Source organism: Lycorma delicatula, chromosome 1, assembly GCF_047948215.1.
Source record: "Lycorma delicatula isolate Av1 chromosome 1, ASM4794821v1, whole genome shotgun sequence".
NCBI classification, from domain to species: domain Eukaryota; kingdom Metazoa; phylum Arthropoda; class Insecta; order Hemiptera; family Fulgoridae; genus Lycorma; species Lycorma delicatula.
Genome location: NC_134455.1, coordinates 136,948,832 through 136,975,204, shown reverse-complemented (window position 1 = coordinate 136,975,204; position 26,373 = coordinate 136,948,832). Strand labels below are relative to the sequence as shown.

At 31.5% G+C, this 26,373-nt stretch overlaps 1 protein-coding gene across 8 annotated transcripts in view; it reads right to left on the bottom strand.

Moving 5' to 3' along the window:
• Nucleotides 1–7,891: 7,891 nt before the first annotated feature.
• The window catches only part of LOC142322829 (senecionine N-oxygenase-like), a 64,230-nt gene continuing 45,748 nt past the window's right edge, over nt 7,892–26,373 (bottom strand). For 3 of the 8 annotated variants that reach the window (XM_075361904.1, XM_075361911.1, XM_075361919.1), the window contains exons 10-12: nt 19,604–19,767; nt 15,130–15,405; nt 7,892–8,437 (exon numbers count right to left, since the gene is read on the bottom strand). In XM_075361904.1, coding sequence (XP_075218019.1) covers nt 8,369–8,437; nt 15,130–15,405; nt 19,604–19,767 — 509 coding nt within the window. In that variant the 3' untranslated portion in view covers nt 7,892–8,368. The remainder of the gene's footprint in view (nt 8,438–15,129; nt 15,406–19,603; nt 19,768–26,373) is intronic. The other 5 variants (XM_075361928.1, XM_075361959.1, XM_075361951.1 and 2 more) reach the window with 2 other exon arrangements.

Genomic DNA, 26,373 nt, shown 5'->3' with positions numbered 1-26,373 from the left:
AATGAAAATAAGTACCACTTATGATATATTGTTGAAAAGGTCTTAATGACTTAATTCCTGTAGTTAAAAATTTTTGGACACTTGGTTCAGTCGATCGCACTCAAAAGGGGAGGTCCACAACTAGAAGTTACAACAGTCCTAAATCCAAAATTTCAACATTCTACAGCTAATCGTTTTTGAGTTATGTGGGATATGTACGTACGGACGTCACTCCGAAACTAGTCAAAATGTATTCAGGGATGGTCAAATTAGATATTTCGGTTGAAATCTGAAAACCAAAATTTTTCGCGATCACAATACTTCCGTTACTTAGTACAAAAAAGTAGGAGAAAATTTTTCAAATCTTAATAAAGTGGAAATATCCTAAATAAACATTATTTTCCATCTTACTGAAAATTTATTCCATTTTGAAAAATAAGAAAATATTTTATAGTTTATTAATAATTATATTTTGAATTGCACCAAAATCTACCAATGGGCACCAAACTCTTGAATTCTTAGAGTTTCTGAAAGTCTGAAACATCTATTTTTACAATTAAAGTAAAAAAGTAACACGTTGACTTTTAGTACAAATACATGTTGACTTTTATTTCTGTTAATTTCTGCTCTCCATCTCTAAAATCACTTCCAAGAAAATTTTTTATTTTTTATGTTTACTATGTTAAATGAAAAAAAAATAAAAAAGTTCCACCAGAAAATGTAAAACCAATAAAAAGTTACCTAGGTTTGGAGGTAGGGGTGAATTTGATGAAATTCTATTTTAATATTATCACTAACAGTCTATTATTTAAGTGTCTCATATTATTTAAAGTTTAAATAAACCCAAAAAAGTATTAAAAACTTCAAAAAACTATATTTTTAAGTTTTGATGGGTACGTCCACCACCAAAGTACTTTTACTTTTTTTTTTGTCACTTGTACTACTATTATGCCTAGAAAAGCATTAAAATAAATTCGGTTAAAAAACATGCAATAAAATGATAGAGCTTTTTTAAATTTTTGGGGAAGAAGGAATTTTGTGACCAATGCTTTTAGTCCCTTGTACGAAGTAAAGGAAGTATTGTGGTCGCGAAAAATTACAATTGAGGGCCTGAGAAGCAAAGGGGTCCAAGTGATTTTTTTTGACAAATGGATCTGAGCAGTGCAACCTAAACTAGACACATAGGAAAGTTTAGCTGTAAAGAGATCCAAGTGATTTGTCTGTTCAGTGATGGTTTCTGGTGGCAATGGATATAACTACTCACTAGAAACAAACATCTGTTGAGTGGCAAAGGGGTACAAGTGACACTTGGATCCCTCTGCCTATAAATAAAGAACTACTAGCAGAACTGTTAGATTCACATCAGTTGTGGACATACAATTTGGGAGTGCACAACTTAAGCAACAAAACAGCTACAATGTTCATGTGGCCAGAGTGTGTGGGATCTAGAAGCTCACAAGAGATTATGTCTTGTCTTTTAAAATATATAAAAGCACATCCTTTTTCTGTTAAACACTTGGATGGTTTCAGTGACAACGCTGGAGGCCAAAACAAAAACAAAAACATTGTGAAATTTTGGTGTTTCATTGTCATCAACACCCAAATAGAAACAGTAGACCACAAGTTCTTAGTAAGTGGACATTCATTTCTCGAATCTGATCAAGATTTTGCTCTTATTGAGAAATGCAAGAAGAATAGCTCAGGATTTTTGTACCTCAGGATTGGTATACTCTTGTGTCAAAGGGTAGCTGAAAATTTACCGTTACTGAAATGAGCCAGGAAGATTTTAAATCTATTGATGAAATGTCCAAGCACATGAAAGGTAAAACTGTAAAAGGCATAAGGAAAATGCAGTGGCTCCACTTTAAAAAGACATCTCCTCTTACCCTTTACTACAAAGAAACAGTAAATGATGACTTGCCTTTCTACAACCTATCCTTGAAGCAGACAACTGGCCGACCGCCAACGACAGTAGTTCAGCTCAAACCTTTGTATGAAGGTCCAATCAACATCAAAACATCCAAATACAAGGACCTGCTAGGGCTGTTGCCCTTCATACCACCTATTCATCACAAGTACTACAGGAGCTTGCCTCATGGAGCATCAGAGTTGTAACTCAATCTGCAGGAGATGACACAGATGAGGTTGAAGAGGATGAAGATTATGATGATGGTGTGCTTGATTCAGACTATTAGGAGGCTCAATTAACCTGAAATGTCTAACAATATATATATATGTTACTTAAGTTATTACAATGACTTTTGCTTACTGTCTTATTAAAGCTTTTTATACTTGACTAAGTGTTTTTATTATTAAAACCATATTAAAGGCAAAGAGGTCCAAGAACTTTTTAGCAGCAAACGGGTCTAAGTGGTTGCCAAGCAACGCAAAAATAATACTTTGAGACATGTAGTCTTCATTAAATTTCATAATATTTATACATAAAAACAACTAGACATATCTAGATTCCAAAAATAAATTGGTAAACAGCAAAAGATTATCCCAGAAATTTATTATAAACAAGTAACTTTAGACTAGTTTTTCTCAAAATGTATGAAACGTCACTTGAACCCCTTTGCTTTTCAGGCCCTCAATTATCAGATTTCAACGGAAATATCCATTTTGGCCATCCCTAAATCCATTTTAACTAGTTTCGGCGTGACGTCTGTATGTACGTATCTCGCATAACTCAAAAACGATTAGCGGATCTAGTTGTGCACCTCCCCTTTTTTGATTGAAATCGACTGGATCAAAAATTACCAAAAAAACCCGAAATCCTAAAAATGTGGATTTTGACCTTTTTGTTAACTACAGTAATTAAGCCCTCATTAAGAGCTTTTCAACGATATGTCATAAGTGGTACTTATTTTCATTGGTCCCAGAGTTATAGCAAATTAACATTTTAATTAATGAAATATTTTGATCTTACATGAGGAAGGCAGATCGGTTAGAATCCGAATTTTTTTTAATTTAAATATATTGATTTTATTAACCTCCGATTATAAAAAAAAAAACAATTTTACAATAAATAATAATTCAATAATAGCAATAAAAAAAATCAGATTTTAGTGAAATCTGATAAAAGTGAAACTTTTATATACTTTTCAAAATGTGTATATGTAATTTAATAGGCATACAAGGAAGTCATGTGGTGACCACATCAATTTTTTTTAAAATGGTAAGACAAGCATGCACTCATGTAATGAGCTAAATATTACGTGGAGCAATGTTTGCAAAATTTTCAGAAAACTGATAAAATAAATAAACCTAAACCCCTCTGTAGATATTGAACCCAAAGCATTACCATCAAATTGCCTCATACACACGAGTCTGTAAAAAAATTTCATCAAAATTGGTTTATCCAGCCAAACGTTATTAAGCTTCAAACACGCCAAAGCATGTACTTATGTATGATCATAACTTCCAATTTTTTTGTTTGTTTTCTGGGGTCCCTGAATCACGGCGTCGAGAAATACAAAAAAAACCATACTTCATTTTTTCAACTGATTTCCATACTTTCCTAATAATGCACATATCACATTTACAGAATAAAATAATTCTTATGATTGATTATTCATTGTTTAACAATACATAAAATCTGGACCAGTAAGAGTTTTTTAACAAATTTTTCTATTTTTTGTTTATTATATGGAAAGCTTAAACTGTTTATCTATTGTTTATTGAATATATTTAACATGTACTTTTTTTAAAAATTCCAATTTAATAACAGATTTTTATAATAGAAATGTAGTACCTTACATTTTTGATATCAGTATCATTTTGTTAAAAACAGTTTTATATATAATAAAGATTTTTGTTTTTTGAGCGGAAGAAATGATGTCTGCGAGACTTACCGTACGGTTTACAATTTCATTGTAATTTTCTTTTATATAAATATACATTTAATCATAACAAATATGTGTAATCAAACTTATTCTCTTTACCTCAAATTTTTTTAAGGTCTATCAATCCCAGCGTTTTATTTACGCAGTTTGTGTTATATTCAATCAAATAAGATTACTAATAACCAGCCTTTAAATTTTAGGTTATATGACTGTCTTCTTGTACCTATTACAATGTACTGACCATCGGACAAGTTCCCCTGCTACATAATATATTTTATTCTTGAGCATAGGAAGGCACTTATTAAATATGAACAATTCTATTTTTGAATAACACAGTACTATGTACAAATGAATAATAGAGTGAACAGAACTAAAGGAAAAAGATTATTTCTCGTTCCTCTGAACAGAATATAACTCGGAATGAATGTCTGTTATTTTGAGTAACCCAAACCATTGAATAAAATACCTTGCCATGAAAAATTATAGTTAAATTTTTTATTTCACTGTACTTTATACAATGCTCTCTTTTAGCAGTCTACATTTTATATAATGCCTAATGGAAACTTAAAATGTTTGTCTTGAGCGTCCCTTATGAGTAAAAATTGAATAACCAAAAGGAAAAAGAAACAATCATACAGGAAAAAGAAAGATATCATGAAGAAATATATCTAAAAAAACGACAAGATGAATGAATATAAGAGATAATTTAACTTTAATCGTTATTAACCTGAATAGCTGTCATTATTGGTATATTTTAATGGTTTATAGTTATCTAATAGTTATAAGTGGTTGGAAGTTTCTACTATGATAAATAACAAAACAAATTGCGAAAAATATAATTACTGATTACTCTCACCGGCAAACAACGGATTTTTTGTCCTTCTGCCAGTCGATGCCAATTAACAATATTATTATGTTACTTATAATTTACTTTAGTATATGTTTAGTATAAGTACATCATAAACATATAAAAGTATTTCAATCTCATACTTGAGATTGTGATGTGTATGATATTGAAATACTTTATTGAAATTAATGTATGTTTACTTTCCCAACAACATTTTGTACACATCTACTGTGCCTTAATTTTGGTGATCACTACCTGGAACACCTGTATATTCTGTCTTTTTTTTAATGTTTTAACCTACATAATTCATAATTTAGTTTACAAATTTCTGTCTGACCATTATGTAATTATATCTAATACCTTATAACACCTTCTGCTCTTACCTACGTGAATTTTTTCTTTTGTGATTTTTTTAGAATATTGTTTTATATCACTATGCTTAGATTTTATTTCTTAACCAAGTATTTTTTTTCTTTTTCAGATTAGCATAAGGTATTACTTCAGAGGATGATATGTATGAATGTAAATTAAGTGTAGTCTTGTACAGTCTCAAGTCTACCATTCCAGAGATGTGTGGTTAATTGAAACCCAACCACCAAAGAACACCCCATGATTGAATATTCAAATCCATATAAAAGTAACTGCTGCCATACTTCCAACTATTCTCATCCTGCTCCTGAACTGAATTTCATATCCTTTTCCTTCGTTACTATAAAACTGACATTCCTTTTATATATTAAAATTAGGTAATTTGTTCCTTTATTTATTTTTTCTATCTTGTCTTAAATTCTATCTTTGAATTACTCTTAAATTTGCTAATTGGAATAACAAAATTACACTATATTGATTATTATTACTACCCCTATATTTCCACTTTTTTTTAAATTACATTAATATTTCATGATTGAAAACTTTCTTCATCTTTCAGTTTTACTAATTCCTGCTAAACCTAGGTTTACCAAAGAATGTCCTGTTTCTTTTATTTTCTGATGACATCTTGAATAATTCCATCTGAAGATTCAACTGCAGGCCTATTTTATGTAAGTGAAGAAATCATATTGATTTAATAAAAAACAGAAAGAATGATAAAAAATAGTTCTCCTAACATACACCTTTTTATTACTTTCAGTCATTCAACCTTCAACCTTCAAAGCCTAAAATAGATACGCTTCAAATCTGTGGTTCGGGCCTTATTGGCAATCAAAATTAGTTGGCACATTAACAGGGAGCCACTGCTCATTCGTGACATAACATTCTTACAAGGTTTGTGGCATTTTATTAATATATTTTCTTTTTTACGTATATCTTTTCATATGTCAAAACTGCAACTAACTAAATGTAATTGTTCCTATGTGCAACAACAATCACACTTTTTTCTGTAGCTTTAACATAAAACAGATCTTATAGGTAACAGGTTCCCAATCCACTGGCAGAAATTGAATTAGTAAATTGTTTATTAAAATATTGTGTTTAGGAAATGGAATACACTACTTTCAGTTTTTTTTTTTTTTATTATACTTTTTTATAAAGTAGAGAGATGGTCACTTTTTATGGGAACAAGATATGTTAACTCTTCAATTCTTGAAAAATTGTCATTACCGATTATAATGAATGAAACTTTTTTTTGTGGTTGTTTTTTTAAACTTGAATGGTATATTATTGCCAGAGTTGAATCTTGACTCTTGTTTATACATCAAATAAATACCAAGATAGTTTGCTTTTACGAATCAGATAACAACCCAAGTCTGAAATTTTGTATCTGATAAGTTAATAGGGCTAGTGTGAGTAAAAATTTGAATCTGATCGGTCCAATGATCTTTAAATAACAATTGATTAAAGTCACAATTCTCAGTAGTAAGCTAAATAAAAGGTGCCTTTTATATTCTCATTATTAAAAGATATCTTAAAAAGTGAGTAAAATATAGAAATCAGTTACCAACATGTACAGTATAAATAATATAAAAGCTGATGCAATTTATAAAGCCACAAACTCAACTGAATATACTTTCTGTGCCTATAGTACTTGTAGTGTATATTTGGGTTCAAAATTAGAAGTAATATGAACAGTACATGTTTACTGTAGAATGAAGAAGATAATATTAATAGAAAAAATTAATCGACTCTGCAAAAAAAGATTCCACTGTATACTAAATTTAATTAGACAAGTTAACATTCACACAAAAGAGAAAGAGTAGTACATTTGTAACATTTGTCAAACGTATTTTAATCATATCAATGATCAATGGCTAAAAAGTACATGTTAATGTCCACATTCAAAAGGAAAAATATGTTTGCAATGTCTTCAAAAGTCTTTTAATTACAGTTCTAATCTGAAGGAAACCCAAATACTCATACTATATAGAAAAAATATGTTTGTAGTTTTGTCAAAAATCGTTTTAACTGCAGTAAGGCACCTTAATAGTCATACTGAAGAGAAAATGTATATCTGTAGATATTGTAAAAAATCTTCAGTTATAGTTTTAGTTTAAAGATGCACATTAATATGCACACTGAAGGAAAACATTTTGATAATGATTTCAAGAAGTCTTTATTGAAACATCAATAAAGACTATTGATGTCTTTATGAGACCATCAATAGTATTCATAAAAAGGATTAATGAAATTTATTTGTTATTAACGTACATATGTAAGATTTTTGGCCCATATTTTATATTTACTGTAATTTTATGGTTTAACTCTTTCCTTCTTGATACAGGTATATATAATCATATAAGAATTTATCAAATCATGTATTAGGTGTAACAAAAAAAACAAGAATTTAAACCCTTACAAAAAGAGTTTACTTATTCTTCTACGTTTATGTTGCCCCCTTCAAAGTAGCCCCTGAGATGACACACTTATCCAGCATTTCCAATTCTCAAAGTACTAGTGAAATGCATTTTTTTGGTATCATTTTTGGCTAAATAATCATTGACAGCGAGCTGGAGTGTTGTCGTGGTACTAAAGTTAAGAATTGTTTGCCCTAATTCTTAGATTTTCTTGAATTATTTTTTGTAAACATCAATTTCTGAGTAATACTGTTTTTTGACCGTACAAGCTGGTGCTGAAAATTCATAATAGATGACATCATTGTAACTGAAAAAAAAAAACTGCAAGAAGAACCTTAACTTTATACCTTATTACTTATTGTAACTTTATAATAAGTAACAATTATTACTTTATAACTTTATTACTTCATGCACAATTTCTGATAAATAAAAGTACTGTATATACATGTATTACAAAATAACGAACCTATCTTGCTGCCCTCTCAGTAGCTACTGGCCAGCATCAGCCCACAGCCACTATAAACTGAGATAAACTGGCGCATCCCCAAGAGTGCTTTGGGTGATGTCGTTTCTGAACAACAATACTCCTGGTCAGTGGTGTAATAATTTAATAAAATCAAAAAACTTCACAAATCGACCAAATTAATACCTATAATTAATGTCTTCTTTTCCCTCTATACATTAAAATTAAAGTAATATCTGAGCAACTGTAGCTATTAACTGTGGTATTTTATAGAACAAATAATTTTTAGAAATTTCATGCTCGATTTGATAAAATAAGCCACATCAAAAGTTGCCGCTAGCTACGGGTTTTTTTTTTTGGACACCTCTGTACTAGCCTGTCAGTTGGGTGACAGAATAGAAAAAACTGTAATAAGATTATGTATGGATGAATTAAAGGTTTCAGTTTATGAAGAATTAGAACCAATATTGCATTTGATAATGACAGAACCTCCCACACCCGTATCACAAATGACCTGCAAAAGACATTATATCACAGTTAAATATATTTTTACAGTTTTTTTTTACAGTTATATATATATTTTTTATATATATTTATGTGAAATACTAAAACCAAAAGAAGGAATGGTATTTTTCTATTAGATAGACTTTCGATTACTTTACAATTCTTGTACTTTCTACTTTTTTATTGTAAGCTGAAGTATCTCTATTTTTATTTAGTTTTATATTGCAGTTTGTCATACTAACATATTAAATTTAGATAAGGTCATATTTTTCTTTATACTGTGGCAATAACATTATCTACTTAATATATATTACTTTACATGTTATATTTTTAACATTGCTTGCTGTAATTACATTTTTGTTTCTTAATCGATGTGATTTGTGATGCATTCAATTGTATTAGACAGTGATTTTGACGTGAAAAGGATTAAATTGTGGCAGTTGCTTGCTGATATTACAAGATCATGGCTTCCACTTAATAGAAATTGTTGAAAGAAATTATATTTCAATGAACATGTCCAGTGTTGTTAATAGAATGAAGATAAATAGGGCATGTGTTCACATGCCCTACACACACACACACAGGGTCAGTAACTGGTTAGAAGGGTAGCAACTACCATAATCAGTCTGATTTTATGATGTCATCAACAGTTAAATATGACAGCTGGAATGGTGGTATTGGTTAGAATAGTTGCATTTGGGCATTTTGTGTCTGTAAATTGACTAATGCACCTCCTAAAAAGATGATGATGAGAAGATGGTGATAGTTAACAGTAGATAGTGTGGCAAGATGAAGAACCAAGAAGGATGGACGTTGGTATTGGATTTTTGGAGACATGTTGTAAAACAAAAAGTGCAGGTTTAACTTTGTTAATGCCCAATTAATCTATTCCTGTAATTACCGATGCAATTAAAAACAATATTAAGTAGGGTTCCATCATCTATTTGGATTCCTAGTCCTTGTATTGCGCGGAAGTATTAGACAAGTCTAGATTCTCACTTTAAAGTAAATCACCTCTTTAATATCGTGGATCCTAGAACAGGCGCTCACATCCAAATGGTTTCGGGAATCCCACAGTGAAGGAATAGAAGGGATAAAAAGCACCACATGGCAAAATTTGGGGCTCTAAATGTCTTGAGTTCCAGTAATGGCAACTGTGAGGGACAATCCATTTTCCAATATTTTACAGGACTTTCAGCTTTCACAAATTTGCCGAATTTATGAATAGATTTAGTCAAACTGCAGATCTCCCTCATTAAGGCATCATACTGTCATTCGTTTGGATGTTCTGAACTTGCATCTTAATGTTGCAAGTTCTTACTTTCAACCGTGACCCTAGAGACTGTCATCTTGATGTCTGGGATAGGATCCTCAGATTCTTTGGTCTGAGTCAAATCCTAATTGGTGCAGACAATGCTGTCACATTTGTGGCATAGTAGTGTCACTGATGTTAGTGGTGAGTTGGCTGAGGGCTTTATAGCCCAACATGGTCTGCAAGTTTCTAATGAACCTGGCAAGTTGCCCACCTACACGGGTATGGTGGATGGGTGTCAGTTGTTTGGTGGAACAAACATTGATGTTACTGTTTGTAGGTATATTCCTGCCAATGTTTATAACTGGTGAGTGGTTGACAATTGCTCAAGCAATCATTGGTTAATTTTTTATGAGATCGTTGGTGGTTTGCGTGGTCATTACCAATGTAACGTTCTGGTTGAGCAGAGTTGGCTTTTGCACAGGTATGCAGATTGGAAGAAGTTTGTCGATCTTTTGTCTGGAAGACTTTGCATTTTAGATCAGGGTCTGGACACAATTGGCCTAGGACTTCCCATTAAAGCCCATCGTTGGGATGCCCTAGAAGACCTGGCAAAGAGGTTAACAGCGGCTTAATGAATGCCACTGAGTAATCGATTCCCCACAGTTCTAGTCAAGAGAGGTTGGCCCATTGGTGGAATACAGAGATATATAATATGAAGAAAGCTGTCTGTCGATTATGGAGGGCCTCTCAACATGAGGGTGATCCTGAGTGGCGGGCAGTTCTTATTGGCGAGTACAGGGATTGGAGATCCAACTATTTTCATAAAGCCCAGATGGCCAAGAGGGACTCCTGGCGTCCTTTGTGAATGACCTGTGAAGCAAGGATCCCTGAGGAGTCGTGTATAAGGATTCTAGGATATAAACGCAGAAAGGACGTTCTTCTGTCCGCTCTCTCAACCTGGCAGGGCGTGTATTCGGATATCTCCGGAATTTTACAGACTACTAGATGATCTGCTTGGTGATAGCAAAGCTGGAAATATCGCATATCATCTGCAAGTACGGCGTGAGGTTGCTATGTTTCACGGAGATGAATTATCTGTGAAGATTGCTGAGGCTGAGGTGCGTCAGACTATCTGTAGTCTTGGTAGAAGTAAGGCGGTTGGCTTTGATGAACTGATGGCTGAGCTCCTTATTCACTTGGTTGGAATTAACGTGACAATGTATTTAATAAATTATTGTTTGGCGAGTTCTTTCCAGTGTGCTAGAAGATAGGGATTATAGAATTGTTGTTTAAGGGAGGCCACAAGGATCCGACTATTAGTTCATCATATCAGCCCCTGACGTTGCTACTGGTTATCGACGAGGTCTTTGAGGTGTTGTATCTTGGTATAAATGAGAGGTTGGCCTTGCATGGGTTGCTGATGGAAAATCAGTATGGGTTTTGCCCCAAAAAAGGCACCGAGGATGCCATATACTTCGTATAATGAGTGTGGTGTCAGCCAGTGAGGCGGAATATGTCTTTGGGATCGTTCTAGACATTTCTGGTGCATTTAACAATCTGTGGTGGCCCTCTGCCATTTTCCAATTACAGAGGCGAGGATGCACTGAAAATGAACTACAGATATTGAAAAGTTATTTCAGTCATCAGGATGTGTTGGTCGGCGAGGGCGCCGTGAAGTAGGGAAGACACTGCTATCCCCAAGGGAGTGTGTTGGATCCTCTTTTGTGGGTGGTGGAGTTTGACTGTCTTCTGCAGCTGAGGTTGCCCAGTGGGCGTCTTGTTGTGGTCTATGCAGACGACAGGCTCCTGCTGGTTGTGAAGGATGCTCATGGAGGAAGGTTGAGTTCAGGGCCACTTGTGCATGCAGGGTGCTTGAGCTGTGGCCTCATCAACACAAGATGACTTTCAGCCCAGAGAAGACTGTGATGATACTCCTCAAAGGTTGTTTGGCGGAGAGTCGACAAGTTCAAGTATCGATGTTAGGCCATCAAATAAAGTACACTCAGGTTCAAAAGTACCATGGGTGTATTTTGATGAAAATGTTCAATTCAAGAGGCACCTTCTATACATCACAGAAAAGGCCTGCAGAATATTTTTGGGATCTGACGTGTGGTCAATCTGGATTGGGGGTCTCAATTTTAGGACCCTAAGCATCCTGTACAAGGGCATGTGCAAAGCAATTATGTTGTATGCTGTGCTAGTTTGGGCAGATAAGATGAAATTCCGTAATTATAGAGAGATAAATATATCTCTATAATTACGGAATTTCCAGAGTTTGGGCCCTCAATAATATATTGAGGGCCAACGATTCGATTATTACTGTTAACAGTAACGGATAATTACCTCTCTAGCTCTTGAGAGACAGGAGCAGTACATTGCTAGGAAGTTTGTAAGTCGACTTCTGAAAAGATTCAGGATATCGAGCAACATGGTTATGATATATGGCAGGCTAGATGGGATGAGACTATTGATGGGTGATATACACACAATCTTTTCCCGATATTAGAAGTTTGCGAGGAAGCTTCATGGGTTTCCCCCAACAAGTACATAACTCGGTTTCTTACTGGTCACACGACCTTCACGAGTAGACTGGCTGGGTTCAGCCTGGTGGATTCGGGTCTGTGTCCACAATGTAGGATGCCTTCCATGTATTGCATGAGTGCACCAAATACAATCTGAAGCACACTGCAATAATTTGTTGACTGTATAACATCGGAGCAAAATTGATATAAGTCAAAACTGGATGGACCAGGCTGAATGGTCAGTGGTTGCAGAAGTTTTGCACTATTTGGCTAGGGAACGGATTGTGGAGGGAATCCAGGGTGCTGCTTGGTCTTGTTCCTGCGTACTTTGTTGTGTAACTATTTCTTGTTAGTGTTGTTTTTGTTTTGTTAGTCTTATATCGTTTTGGTTGTTTTGTTATTAGTTTTATTTTTGTTTTATTGTTTCACCACGTTTGTGTCGCATGTGAACTCACTTTAACTTTGGAGTAGGTAGGTGATGCAGTTCCTTTGACGACATTAGTTTTCAGTCTTACTTGAGACTAGAGATGTTTAGAGATGTATTTTCTAATTTTTAGTGATGGGAATGTCGCTTGTGGCATTCTGGGCCAAGGCTATTGAGATGACATATGCTAAGGTTTAAAAGATGACTTCCGGTAAAGCCAATCAGGGCTAGGTACGGAGGGGGTGGTTGGAGAGTGTCTTTCCCTACAGGATCAGGATCTGCTTCATTAAAAGACTGAAGGAACATTTACAATGGGCAATAAAAAAGGAAAATTTGAAAATGTATAAATTTATTTAAATGATAAGACACCACTTCCCACACTTTTTCGACTGTTCCTTTTAAAAAATCTTACTAGTCTAAAGTACATATGAAGGATTTAGAAGATTATAAAAAATACATCGAATAAAATTCATGCTCTTCTCATGCAGTTGGGTATGTAAAAATAAATAAATCTTCTAAAAATACATCATCTTCATAAAACATTTTCTTCTGCCAAGATCCTTATCTCTGGTTGTGATTGTATCTTTTAGTGGTATGGGTTTATTACAACAAAATTGAAACATGTTCCAAGTACATTTATACTATGATGACCAAATGAATTAGTAAATAGTGTATATATGATTTAGCACTGAAATAGGATGCGGTTAACACAGATGTCACTAATTAAATTATATCTATTATAGAACTTCAAATAATTGAATAAATTGTTTCTTTTGAAATGTACATTTTTCATATTAGACATGTCGTTAGTAAGATTAGATATCTCAAGAAAAAACAAAAAAAGTAATGAGGTTCACATCAAACCACAAATTATGTATTTTGTATAATGCAAAAGATAATGATGTAGTCAGTTTAAGGCATATGAATAAGGAGACAAACAATTTAAGAAATTGACAGAAATTAACAAATTTTTAAACACTGTTCACTTAACTAAAATTGTACAAAGAATTAGGAATTCCTAATTCCTAATTAGGAATTAGGTTTTATATATATATATATATATATATATATATATATATATATATACAATACTCTAAAATAAAAAAAATATATAAATTTTTTTATTTGGGCCCCTTTTAAGACACAATGTAAACTAATGGCTAGTTCTGTTTTTCTGTATAGCATAATCAACTGAACAAAAATTTAAAGAAAAAACGACCACCAAAGGATAGAGGTGGCATTATTAATTAGTTAAAAAATTATAGGTATTGTTAACGCTATGTCACTGAAAATTATGCATTGATAGTCCAAATTTGGGTCAAAAGTATTATACACCAACACTAATGAAAACTAAGAGCATTAGAACCTTTAATATTTAATGATATTACCCTACTTGTCAATTCCAATCTTACTAAGAATAAATGCAACCATTGTAAAAACAGTCATGGTTTTGGTAGCTTGTGGTAACTTTAGGAAACTTGGGCTTCAAATGATTAAATCACAAAGATATGAAGATTGTGCTGTTTAAAGGAGGATTTTTTTGTCTTACTTGCTAATTAGATAATTCATGAAAATATTATTCAGATCATATTCACTTCTTTTTTAATCTATATGCTCTTAATGCAGGTAGTTATTTCATCAAGAGAAAACGTTTTGCATCCTCCTGGATTATTTCCAGTTTAGGATTACCAGATCTTTGTAAATGCTGCACATTAGATAATTAGTTTCCTTCTGACATGACCAATTATGCTTACTGAAGCAGAAACTAGCAACAACCAAGGTCATTAGCGCTTAAATTATTATTAAACATGCCAAACAGGATCATTTATTTGTTGCATTGTGCTGAGAGGTTAGACATTACAATAATGATGAGATTGTAATTTATGAAACATAATTATTTCAATAAAAGCATTTTCAGATCACATGTAAATGTCTCCTACAGATATTGTGTGGTAAAATTCACATTCTAACTTCTATAAGATGCTAAAAATCACTTTATGGTATAAACCAGAAGCCAAAATGTAATTTCAGTATATTCTTAGTTGGTTTCTCCCAATCTCTGACAGATCTACGTAATGGGTGATAACTAGAGACTAGCGATATACTAGAAAGGTAAAAATTCTAGACTTATAATCTACAATTGTGGAGCTGTATGTAGACATGAAAATTAAATTATATACAGGCACTCCCACTAAACTTCCTTCAAAAACTGAAACATTCATGAGGGTGGAGAATCAACGTACAACATACTTAAATTTGACAACTGGTTGTGGGACTTTGTGTAGTAGCTGTTAACAAAAACAGGTTACCTTTTGTGTGTACATAAAAAGGACATTCTTTCTGGCTTCCCAAGAAAATTAAAATAGTGAAATTTAATTTTTTTAATACTGTTAAGCAATTTACTACAGATTTACTGTATTATACAGTACTTACTTTTATAGTTATTTTTACAATTAGTTTTTTTTATTTTCGTATAAAATATAGTTATATGAATCAATTACTTTATAAACATCTTCTCTGAATCCTCTTAGTAATTGTTTCCGTCTTTTAACAGTACATTCATATATTTTGTGCACAACTTCTGGAATCGGTTCGACACCAAACACCTCAGCTAAATCTGCCATGTATTCTCTTACTGAAACTCCTAACCTGTGAAAATATTTAGGCTCTTCTCTCTTAAGTTTTTTTTGTGCTATTTCAGCTTTTAAACTTAATAGCATCTCCTCTTCAGATGGTAAATCTACTTTATTTTCCAAAACATTGATAAAACAACAAACCTACAGTAACAACAGCAAATCAAATAGTATTAGATTTGGTTAATCTAATGGAACAAAAACATAACAGTTAAGATTAATGAAAATACTCAGCTGTTGGTGAGTAACATTGACTGTGAATTTTATAATAGTTTATCTTTTCATTTCTGTTCTTTTAGCTTCCGCACTTTAGTTTAATTTGTTTTCTACCAAACCTCTCATAAATGAGATGGAGAATTTTATACTTAAGGTGTATGTATTCAATTTTTAGAATTAGAAAAAAATAATCCTACATAGTGAATATCCATTATAATAATGTATGGTAATATTTTTAAACTTATCCATCACTTAATTTAAATTCTTATCCATTTAAAAGAAAAATCATTCATTACATGAATGTATTATGATAATAATTCATTATATGCATAAACATGTAAAAAATATTTATATGACATTAGGTTGATACAAGTGTTAGTTTCTTATAAATTAGTAACATCCAGTAACTCTCCTCATTTTCCGGAAATCATGTTAATATGCCTATGGGTAACTCAATACTTTTTTCTTCAACTTTATAAATTATTCAAGGAATCCTAACACAATATCTATCCAAAGCAAAACATGTACTTAACTAGCTATCATTATAAGTTTATATGTTTTATGTCAATTATAGTAGATAAAAAATTGTTAGTTAATAGAAAATTATTATTATTATTGGATTGTTAACTTTTAGTTACCAATCCGATGTTAACATACCCAGAGTTATTTTTTTTTTATGAAAGTAAAAATTAATTATAAAATGTTTCTTGCACTATGTGTCAGCTTAATAGTATGTAAGGATAACTATCAGAAGATTATAATGATCACTTATAGTTTATGTTATTGTCTAAACTATGTAATTCTTGTGGTAAGGTTAAAATTTTTTTTTAAAAATGGTAATGAGGGTTTAAAATTCTTTTTACTTTTATACTTTGGGTTCTATTAGATTTACATTAAAATAAACTTCCTATTATATGAAGTTTTACTTCCTATAACAATTTTTGAAATTTCAATAATTTGTTAGTACCATAAATATAAGCACAAGTCAAAAAGTAAAATGAAATTCTAAAAACCAATATATTTTTTTGTACTTTCATAAATGATACACACGTTATTTTTCAACATAACCTCCTCATACTTTTATGCAGTTAATCCACCTTTTAACGAGCTTTTGAATTCCTTCTTGGAAAAATGTTTCCAGTCTGTGTGCAAAATGTTCACCACTTCTACGGCCTATTCATCATCAGATCGATAATGATTCCCTCGTAACTCTTCTTTTAATGGGCCAAAAAGATGAAAATCGCTTGGAGCCAAGTCTGGACTGTAGAGAGAGTGGTCCAGCAGCTCAAAACCGAAATCTTGAAGGTAAAGGACTGTTTTCTTGGCTGTATGAGGTTGAGTTATCTTGAAGCAAAATCACAACTTCAGAAAGTTTACATCATTTGGGTTTGATTTTTTGCTTCAGTAAATGCAGCAGTTAACAGTAGTTGTCACTGTTTACCGATTGACCTTTAGGTGTGAAGTAAACCAAAAGTGAACCTTCCATATCCCAGAATATCGTCAATCACCCTTTCCGGCAGACATCTGAGTTTTGAACTTTTTTGCTGCAGGAGATGAAGGATATTTCCACACTAAACTTTCTCGCTTACTCTCTTGTAGGTTTCAAAGTGATAGACCCATGTCTCATCAGCAGTTATTATTCGCATAAGAAATGAGTCTCCTTCATCTTCATAACGTTTCAAAAGCTTCTGGGAAATTTTCAAACAATTCTCCTTGTGGATGCTGGTCAATTGGCATGGAACCAAGCAAGCACAGACTTTTCGAAAGATTAAAAAATCATGGACGATTGAAAGTGATGAGCCGTGGCTTATATTCAACTCGCTTGCAATGTCATCAACTGTTATTCGTCGATTTCCAAAAATCATTTGTTTATTCGCTTCAATATTGTCATTAGTCTTTGAAGTGGAAGGCCTACCTTGCTGTTGTTCATCACAGAGAGAAGTCCTACCATTTTTAAAGCAATTAATCCATTCATAGATCTTGCTTGCACTCAAACAATTTTTTCCATATTGCTACTACATTTGACAAAAAATCTGCTGGTTTCATCCCTTCTGAACGAAGGAAACATATCATTGCTCACATTTCTTCCTTGGTGCAATCGGACAAAGGAGCACTCATTTTAAACACAATCACAAATAGCTAACAATGAAACAATGCGTTCAATGAACAGCTGATAGAGGTTATGAGTTATAACAGAACAATCATTTCTGCCATACATGTGATTAGAAGGAAAATCAAAATTACCCTTTACTTTTTGACTTACCCTCTTATAAATAGATTTTTGACTACATCAATTTCTTTTTATTAAGTCTAGCGAAGTAAAGAAAAAATGATACTTACAGACTTAATAAATACTCCATCAATCAATGAAAATCTTATTGCAAAATTACATAAAAATCAGAACATGTATTTGGGTGTAACTGTATCACATTTACCAACTGGTCTTTTCTTCTTGAATGTTCAAGAAGTTTCTATTACATTTTTAATAGTATTATTACTATTAAAAAGTAATAGTCCTTCCCATTTACTGTGCCACAGATGACAACATTATCTTTGATTGGCTTGTTAGCCATGTCCTAACAATCTTTTTGTTCCCTTCATCAATTTTTCAGACATTACATCAGTCCAAATTTTTTAAAGGATATGTGTATGTTTACATAGAATTTGTAGACGATATATCATTATCACCATGTTACATACTCATATAATTAATAATTCTGTTGAATAGTAGACCTTGCTCATTTCTTAAATTAAGTTCTATAACAAAATTACATTAAGAAAGTAGAAATTAAAATGAGTACAAAACAGAATGCCTGTTTTAAGTGTGGAAGGTTCAGCGAAAAGTAAAAATAATTTTACTACACAAGCAGTATCATAAGCACTATTTCTAGTGAGACTAATCATGACCGATTGATAAATATCTAGGAAATACTCTTATTATTTTGTAATATTTTTCAATTTTTTTATAAATAAGTAATCAAAAGGGAAAACGATAGAAAAATAAGTTCCTCAAAAATAAATCAAAGATGTGTTTAATAATGAATTGAGGAGAAAGACATGTTTCTGAACAGTGAATGAAGTTCATCTCTTAGTCTGTTCTCAAAGACTAACAAAAAAATTGTTAGGCTTAAATATGTAGTAAAATATCATATGGTAAAGTATCTTACTCCAATTATTCAAAGACTGACTGTAAATGAAGATGACATCAAGAAAAGGTTATGTCAGGAACAGAGAGGAAACTGCATGTTCAATTTATTAGCAACAGGGGATTGCTGATGGAACCTATCTTTCACTACATGTCTTGTACAAACCTAAAGAAACATTACAGCTGACATTTTAAAACAGATATAATATGACAATTCTTTAGACATATCAACTCTCCCTAACAAGAAACCTAACTACAGAATTTTATAAAAATCAGAACACAAATTTGGCCATAACTGTATCAAAAACATAGAAACGGATAAAGTGCCAAAAAGATGAGTTAAAACACGATGATCGTTCTTTATTCAGGTTGATAATGTTACACTTCAATTTTTCTTAAAAGCACTTAAGATGATATTTTTGTAATAGTACCAAAATATTCATGTATATGTTACAAAATCTTATGTTCACAACGAAATTGTGCATTTTCCACTTTAGTTACAAAGGTGCAATATTGATGAGAGAAAGAATAAGCGAACAGCCAAGACATCACACTTTAAATAACGATTTAGACAATCAATTTTTGTTATGTCAGAAATCACTTAAGGACTATGTTAAAGTGTTATTTACTAATTATCACAGTTTCAATTTTTTTTTTTTTAATTTAATTTGCATTTTTAATTGAGTTGTTAGGTTCTTCTTGATGAATATAAAGCTCTCATTGATAAGAACTTTTTAATTTATTAAATTCTTTTGTTTAAATAAAGAAAAATTTGCAGTTTTATTAAAAATGGAGGGAAACCTATTGAAATAAAATTCTTTTATATACAAAATCCTAAGTTTGAATATAATTGTGCTTTTTATTACAGTATTAATAGAAAATTTTCATGTACTAGTGCATTGTTATTTACTTAACAGAATTCAAAATGAATAAGTATACATTTTAAACATATGAAACAACTTGAAAAGTATAAAATTTTACCTGTAGATCAAACATAGGAAAAATAAATGTCTGCCATGGGATTCCAATGAAACACATTGTAGGGTGATTTATATTAATCAGTTGTTTGTATAGTGGTTGTACAAAATTATCTTCTACTTCAATACCACATTCCTCTGACAGAAATGGAAAACTGTAAGTGTACCCTGCAAATATAAAAATGAATGGTATTACTATAGTTTCTCGCTTTTCACTTATTTAGCTTTCGCTTATAACTTACTTTTTAGAAGCCATCACAATACTATTTAAAATTATTAGATATCCTGTTTTTCTTACTGAACTATTCTAATATGCTGTATACTAGCACTTTTTTGTAACATAATTGTCTCAGAAATGCACAACACAAAATTATTTTAAAAAATTATATTGGAGAAAAGGAAAGCACTTATTGAGCATAATAGCTACATAACTGAACAAAGAAATAAATCACAGATAATTTTCTAAATTCTACTATATTTCCTAAATTTAAATGCTTGGTTTCTGTTTTCTGATTTTCATGGTTGTTATATTTTACCATTAGATAATGTACATGGCTTTATTGATTATTAAAGGAGTCAGCTGTAACACACATACATATATTCCTCCCAAAGGATATACATAACCAGAAAAGTTTTCATAGATAAATATTTTATCTATAATTTTTATTACACTTAATTTTTATATAGTTAAAAATAAGATAAACATCAGAAAATCAAGTGCATAAAAATAGTACAGAAATACGTATTGTATTAAATTCAAAACTACATTCTTATAAAAAGGTGCTGCAAATTTTTGGTCTTAAAAACGACTAACTTTACTTTTGTTCTACATTTTATGTAGAACTCTATCCTAATAAAAAGTAAACAAAAAAATGGGTCACCAAGAGAGAAATCAAGTTTCCACTCAGTTTTTCAGCTGACACTTTCCACACTACAGAAAATCCAGATAAAAGGAAAAAATTTAATTATATTTTAGTATATTAATTATGGCATATTCTTCAACTATTAAAACATAAAACTGTATAAAAACAAAACTGTATATTGCATTGCATCAAGACTGACCAGAAATTGTTGAATTATAACTGGGCTTACAACCTGTATGTTATAAGTTCTTAAAACTATGATGATTCTTCTTTTCTTCTAAAAATCAGTGAGTTTTAACTATACATACTAAGGAAGATTCTGTAAATTATTTAATATTTTTCAAAATAATAAAATGATTTTTAAACCTCTTGTTATATTTCTGGCTTTTATTAAAAGGATAGCATATTTAAAAATAAAAAACACATGAATATATTTTACAAAAAGTTTGTACTGAACTATTGAGAATAAAATATTTTATAAAATCTATTTAAAAAAAATGACCTTGCGACTTTTTATTGTTGGGAAATAGGTAGTAGGCAAGGCTTAGTCCAATACTTCTTGTTGTTAATCTTGCTGTATACAAGTATATCAGAAAGTTCTCCCGAGACTTTCATAACCTATTCTACTCATAAAAATAATGGAAAAAGTTCTTATAAATGTCCTAAAATGCTTTGTTTGCGAAGTATGGCCAATGAAAGATTTTGCTTGGATTTCAGCTACCCCAGTGAAATGAGATTATACTGTAATTTTTAGGGCAGAATTAGTGATTCCTTATGAATTTTGACCTGAAAAATCGAATAAAATAGATTCTAAAACCATACCTGCAGTAGTTATTGAGAAATCTGGGGTGAAAACTAATAAACTAGAACTAAAACATTGTTTTTTTTTGGTTTTTTTTATGTTTGACATACAATAACTTTGTTAAATGGATGATAAACACATAAAACTTTTAAACCAAACTTGTAGAAAATTTAATTCTGAACCAAATGAAGTAAGTTGAATGAAACAAAGAAAATTTAAAAAATTTCAAACTTTATTTAGAAATGGTATGTATACTAGACCAAAGTGTATGAAATATGTATCAGTTTATAATCAATATTCAAAAATGAGCATGCCATTTTCAACACAATTCTTGGCATGTGTCTGTATTGCTTTTGTTCCTCTTCTTAGTTCTTCAGGGCTGTTCTTAAGTTGTTCAGCCTAACTCATAATGCAGACAATTAATTCCTCATAAGAATGTATTTTTGTTTTGTATATAATATTTTTTATCCATCCCCAGATGCAAAAATCTAAAGGTGTTAGCTCAGGTGGTCTTGGTGGCCAAAAATCCTCCACGAAAAAATCCATTTCTCATAGAAATAATGATTTAAGTAAATGGAAATGACACAAGAGAAGTGGGGAGAGGTGCTAATGTGCTGGAAAAATACTTAGATCTCAGCACTACAGTAACATTTTCAAACAGCTGCAGCGGTTCTTCTTGAAGAAAACGCAAGTAGACCTCGGCATTTAAGTGACCAGTTAGTTAATATTTATTAATGGTCCAAACAACTGATTGTGAGGAAGGCCACACCATACACTGATGCTACATCACTGTTCAAAATTAACTTCCACGGTTTCATAAGTATTTTACTTCGGCTCTTATAAGCTCATTGTGTTAGGTTTTTGATGTCATCTAAAGTGAAATTTGATTCACCATTCAACAAAACATACTTGAAGAGTAGTCATCTGTATTCCACCAGTTGCAAAACTCCATACAAAGCAGAGTGTCCATAGGCTGACTGATTAGTCTATGGCTAATCAGACTATATGCTGATTAGCCATAGCATGTTGAAATTTTTTATTTAGAACTGTTTTAACATCTAGTTGTGCACCTTCCCTTTTGATTGCAATTTACTGAACCAAAAAATTTGGATTTTGGTTCTCCACTTTTTCTTAAGTCGAGTAATAAGTCCTCATTTAGGACATTTCAACAATATTTAATAAGTTGTACTTATTTTATTGGTTTCATTGTTATAGCCAAATAAAATTTTAATTAATGAAATATTTGGATCTTACAAAGGGAAGACATATTGGTTCAAATCCGACTTCATCTTCTTCTTTTTTTTAATTTAAATATATTGATTTATTAATAATTATTAACCTCTCAAGTTATTAATAAGATAAAATTTTATGAACTTTCCATTTTAAAAAAATGTGTGCATATAATTTAATAGGCGTATAAGGAAATCATGTGGTGTCCACATCAGATTTTTTTATATTAAATGTATTAAGTAAATTCATTTTATTCCTACGAATTTTATCTGTTATTTTGGATATAATGTAACAGGGAGCAGATTTAATATTGATTAAAGGTAAACTGAGATTTTTAATTAATGAATTTTTCAGTTAATTTTGGGACAATCAGTTCAAAGGTATATAACCTAGAATAGTATTTTAAATTATAATTATAATTAAAGATTGGTCTGAATTTTTTTATTAAACTTTATGTTAATTTTACAAATTTGTTAGCTGGGCCATTAATCTCATTATATTTAGTATTAAGATGTGCAGGCATTGACTGATGTGATCATTTAGCCTGAATGGGAATTTGTAGCGATTGAAAAAAGCCATGCCTGACCAGAATTCAAACCAGGACCTCTGAGTGAAAGGCTGATATGCTACCAGTCATGCCAAAGAGGCCGGATTTTCAACTGTTATGTTAACAATGTATTAGTTTTATCAGATTTTACTACTGAAAGATTGTTTGTATTTACTTTTTCTTTTAATTGGTAAATTATTTGTTAATTGATAATAGTTAATTAGTAAATTTTGTATTTTTAATTTTTTGGGTATTGTAGCAGATAATATTATGTAATTGTTTCTTATTTGTAGATGCGATTCTAATGACTGAGGATGCAGGATCCCACAAAAGTACTTTCATGAAATATTAAGATAAGAAATGTCTTATCTTGATTTTTTTGTATCAAGAGGTTTATTTTAATAAAATCTAAATAAGTATTTATCAGTCAAACCACCCTAATAAAAATAATAAGAGTGAGAATTATGCTACATTACCGTATGTCGCAGGTCTGTCTGAAATATTAAAAAAAATTGCTATAAAAGGATTTCGTAACAGCCCATCAAAATTACAACAATCTGAATACTATATTTTCTAAATTAAAATTGCCGATAGAAAAAAATCAACAAGCCAACGTAATATACAGCATTCCGTGTATAGAATGTAATGCTGTATACACTGGACAAACATTTCAATATCTTAAAAAAAGAATAGAAGCCCATAAATATAGAAAAAAAGAAGTGATAGTGCTTACAAAACATACAATAGAACATAAACACTCATTTGATTTCAAACATACAATAGAACATAAACACTCATTTGATTTCAACAGCACCAAAATATTAGACAAAGAACAAACTATACTTAAAAGAACCACTCTAGAAATGATATACATCAAGAAAAATACAAACGCTGACAATAAAAGAATGGACATAGCCAGATTAAGCAACATACAAGGTCTGTAAATAAAGTAAAGAGTTTGGTTTGGTAGCCAGTGGCAACAATGTAAATTTACTAGTAAACATGGTTATATAAACAGCTGATTTATATTAGGTATTAATATTTTAAGTCTATTGTTGCCACATGAGATGTAAACAAACTTTTCGTGAAACGAGTTTTTGTTGTGCGTTACAAAAATTAGAAATACTAATTATGAGCAATGTTTTGCAATCAGGTTTTGTGTTAAATTTGGTGAAAATGCTACTGAAACTTTTTCAAAATTGAAAAGGGCATATGAAGATGATGCTTTGTCACAGGCCCAAGTTTTTAGGTGGTTTAAAGCATTTTCAGATGGCTGGGAATCAGTTGCGAACAATCCACGCTCTGGAAGACTGTCAAAAAGTGATGACAATGTAGAGCGAATCAGAGACTGTAAATCAATATGTCTACAGAGAAATTCTTGAAAGACTGTGGAAATGAGTTACCCACGTGAGACCAGCCATCAAAGACAACTGGATGCTGCATCATGACAATGCACCTTGTTATACTGCAGTCTCAATTAATGAGTTTTTGGCAAAGAAAAACATTCCTGTAGTTCCTGAACCACCTTATTCACCTGACTTGACTCCCTGAAACTTTTTTCTGTACCCAACTTTAAAAAACACCTCAAAGGACACCATTTTGGAACAGTAGAAAACATTAAAAAAAATGTAACCAACCATCTGAAGGGTACTCCAATTTCTGAGTTCTAACACTGCTATGAAGAGTAGGAAAACCATTTGAAGCATTGCATGACTTCCCAAGGGAACTATTTTGAAGATGACAAGAGTCCATGTATAATTGGACTGTAAATAAAAAGTTTTTCTGAACCAGTCTCATAACTTTATTTACAGACCTTGTATATGTTAATTTAATTTTTTTAAAAATCAGATTTATTATAAATCTAGTTTTAAAGAAAATAATGTTTAATGTTTGTTATTCTTGAGGAAAATATGGGCATTGTAAAGGTTTAAGTGTCAACTCCTATGCTTGAAACCCACATTGACAACATTATTCTGGAAGACCAACGTATTACAGTTGAATATATAGAAAAAACAGTTGCAGTAAGTGTTGGCACAGTTCATAATGTTATCAGTAACAAGCTCAAGTACAGCAAAACAAGTGTAAGGTGGGTCCTGAAAGAGTTAAGGCAACAACACAAGGAAACAAGATTGAAAGTGTGTACAGACTTGAAAGAATGCTATAAAAGGAAAGGTGACCCTTTTCTAAACAAGATTTTAACATGAAACTTGGGTTCACCATTTTGAACTACAGTCCGAAGACAAAGCATGTTGTAGAAGCACACCAGCTCACATGTCTGAAAAAAATTCAAAACGCAAGCATCAGCGGGAAAAGTCTTGTTGATCGTCTTTTGGGATGCCCAACATGTCGTCTTTTGTGATTATTTGGAAGATTGGTGTACAACAAACAGTGTCTACTTCTCAGATGTTCTGATGAAAAAGGTAAAGCCAGCAATGAGAGAAAAATGTTGCAGATCTCAAAAAAAAGGCCTGATATTGCTTAATGACAATGCTCGTCCTCACACCGCCCAACTGACCCAAGAAATAACTAGAAAAATGGATTGGGAGATACTACCACATCCTCCCTACAGTCCAGATTTGGCTCCCTCGGATTTTCATTAGTTTGGTCCACCAAGGAGGCATTATGTGGAAAAAAGTTCAGCAACAATGACGAGAACAAAGAATTTGTGGGAAAGTGGATCAAATAACAAGACAAAGACTTCTTTGCATCAGGTATAAAAAAAAACCTTTGGTTGTTCACCGTTGGGACAAGTGTATTAATATTAGTGGGGGATTATGCTGAGAAGTAGTAAAAGTCTCATTTTGTAAAAATACACAGTTTTTTTTTACATCAACTTGTCTCTTTAATTATTGAATATCCCTCATATATTTAATTGTATTTGATTGTAATATGTAATTTGATATAAACACTTAAAAAGTAAATTATAACTGAAGATGTGGGTTGCCACAGAAGTGCTATTGTAGAAAAAATACAGTGCTATACTGGAAAAAAAAATTATATATATATATATATTATATATATATATATATATATATAATATATATATATTATATATATATATATATATATATATATATTATATATATATATATATATATATACAATTATGTGCCGCATAAAGATTGCCTTAAAATGAAATCCCTCAAATATTTGTAAGTACATTTGCACTAACAGGCTTCATATACTCAATATTTACTTATCACCCATATAAGAAGCTATCAATGAATTACAAAATAACCATCACTAGACCAATCAGTAGGGATAGGAACCTTAACAAAACTATGAGATGTACAAGTCAGTTATTCTCTGTCAGGTCTACCAATGACTTTTAC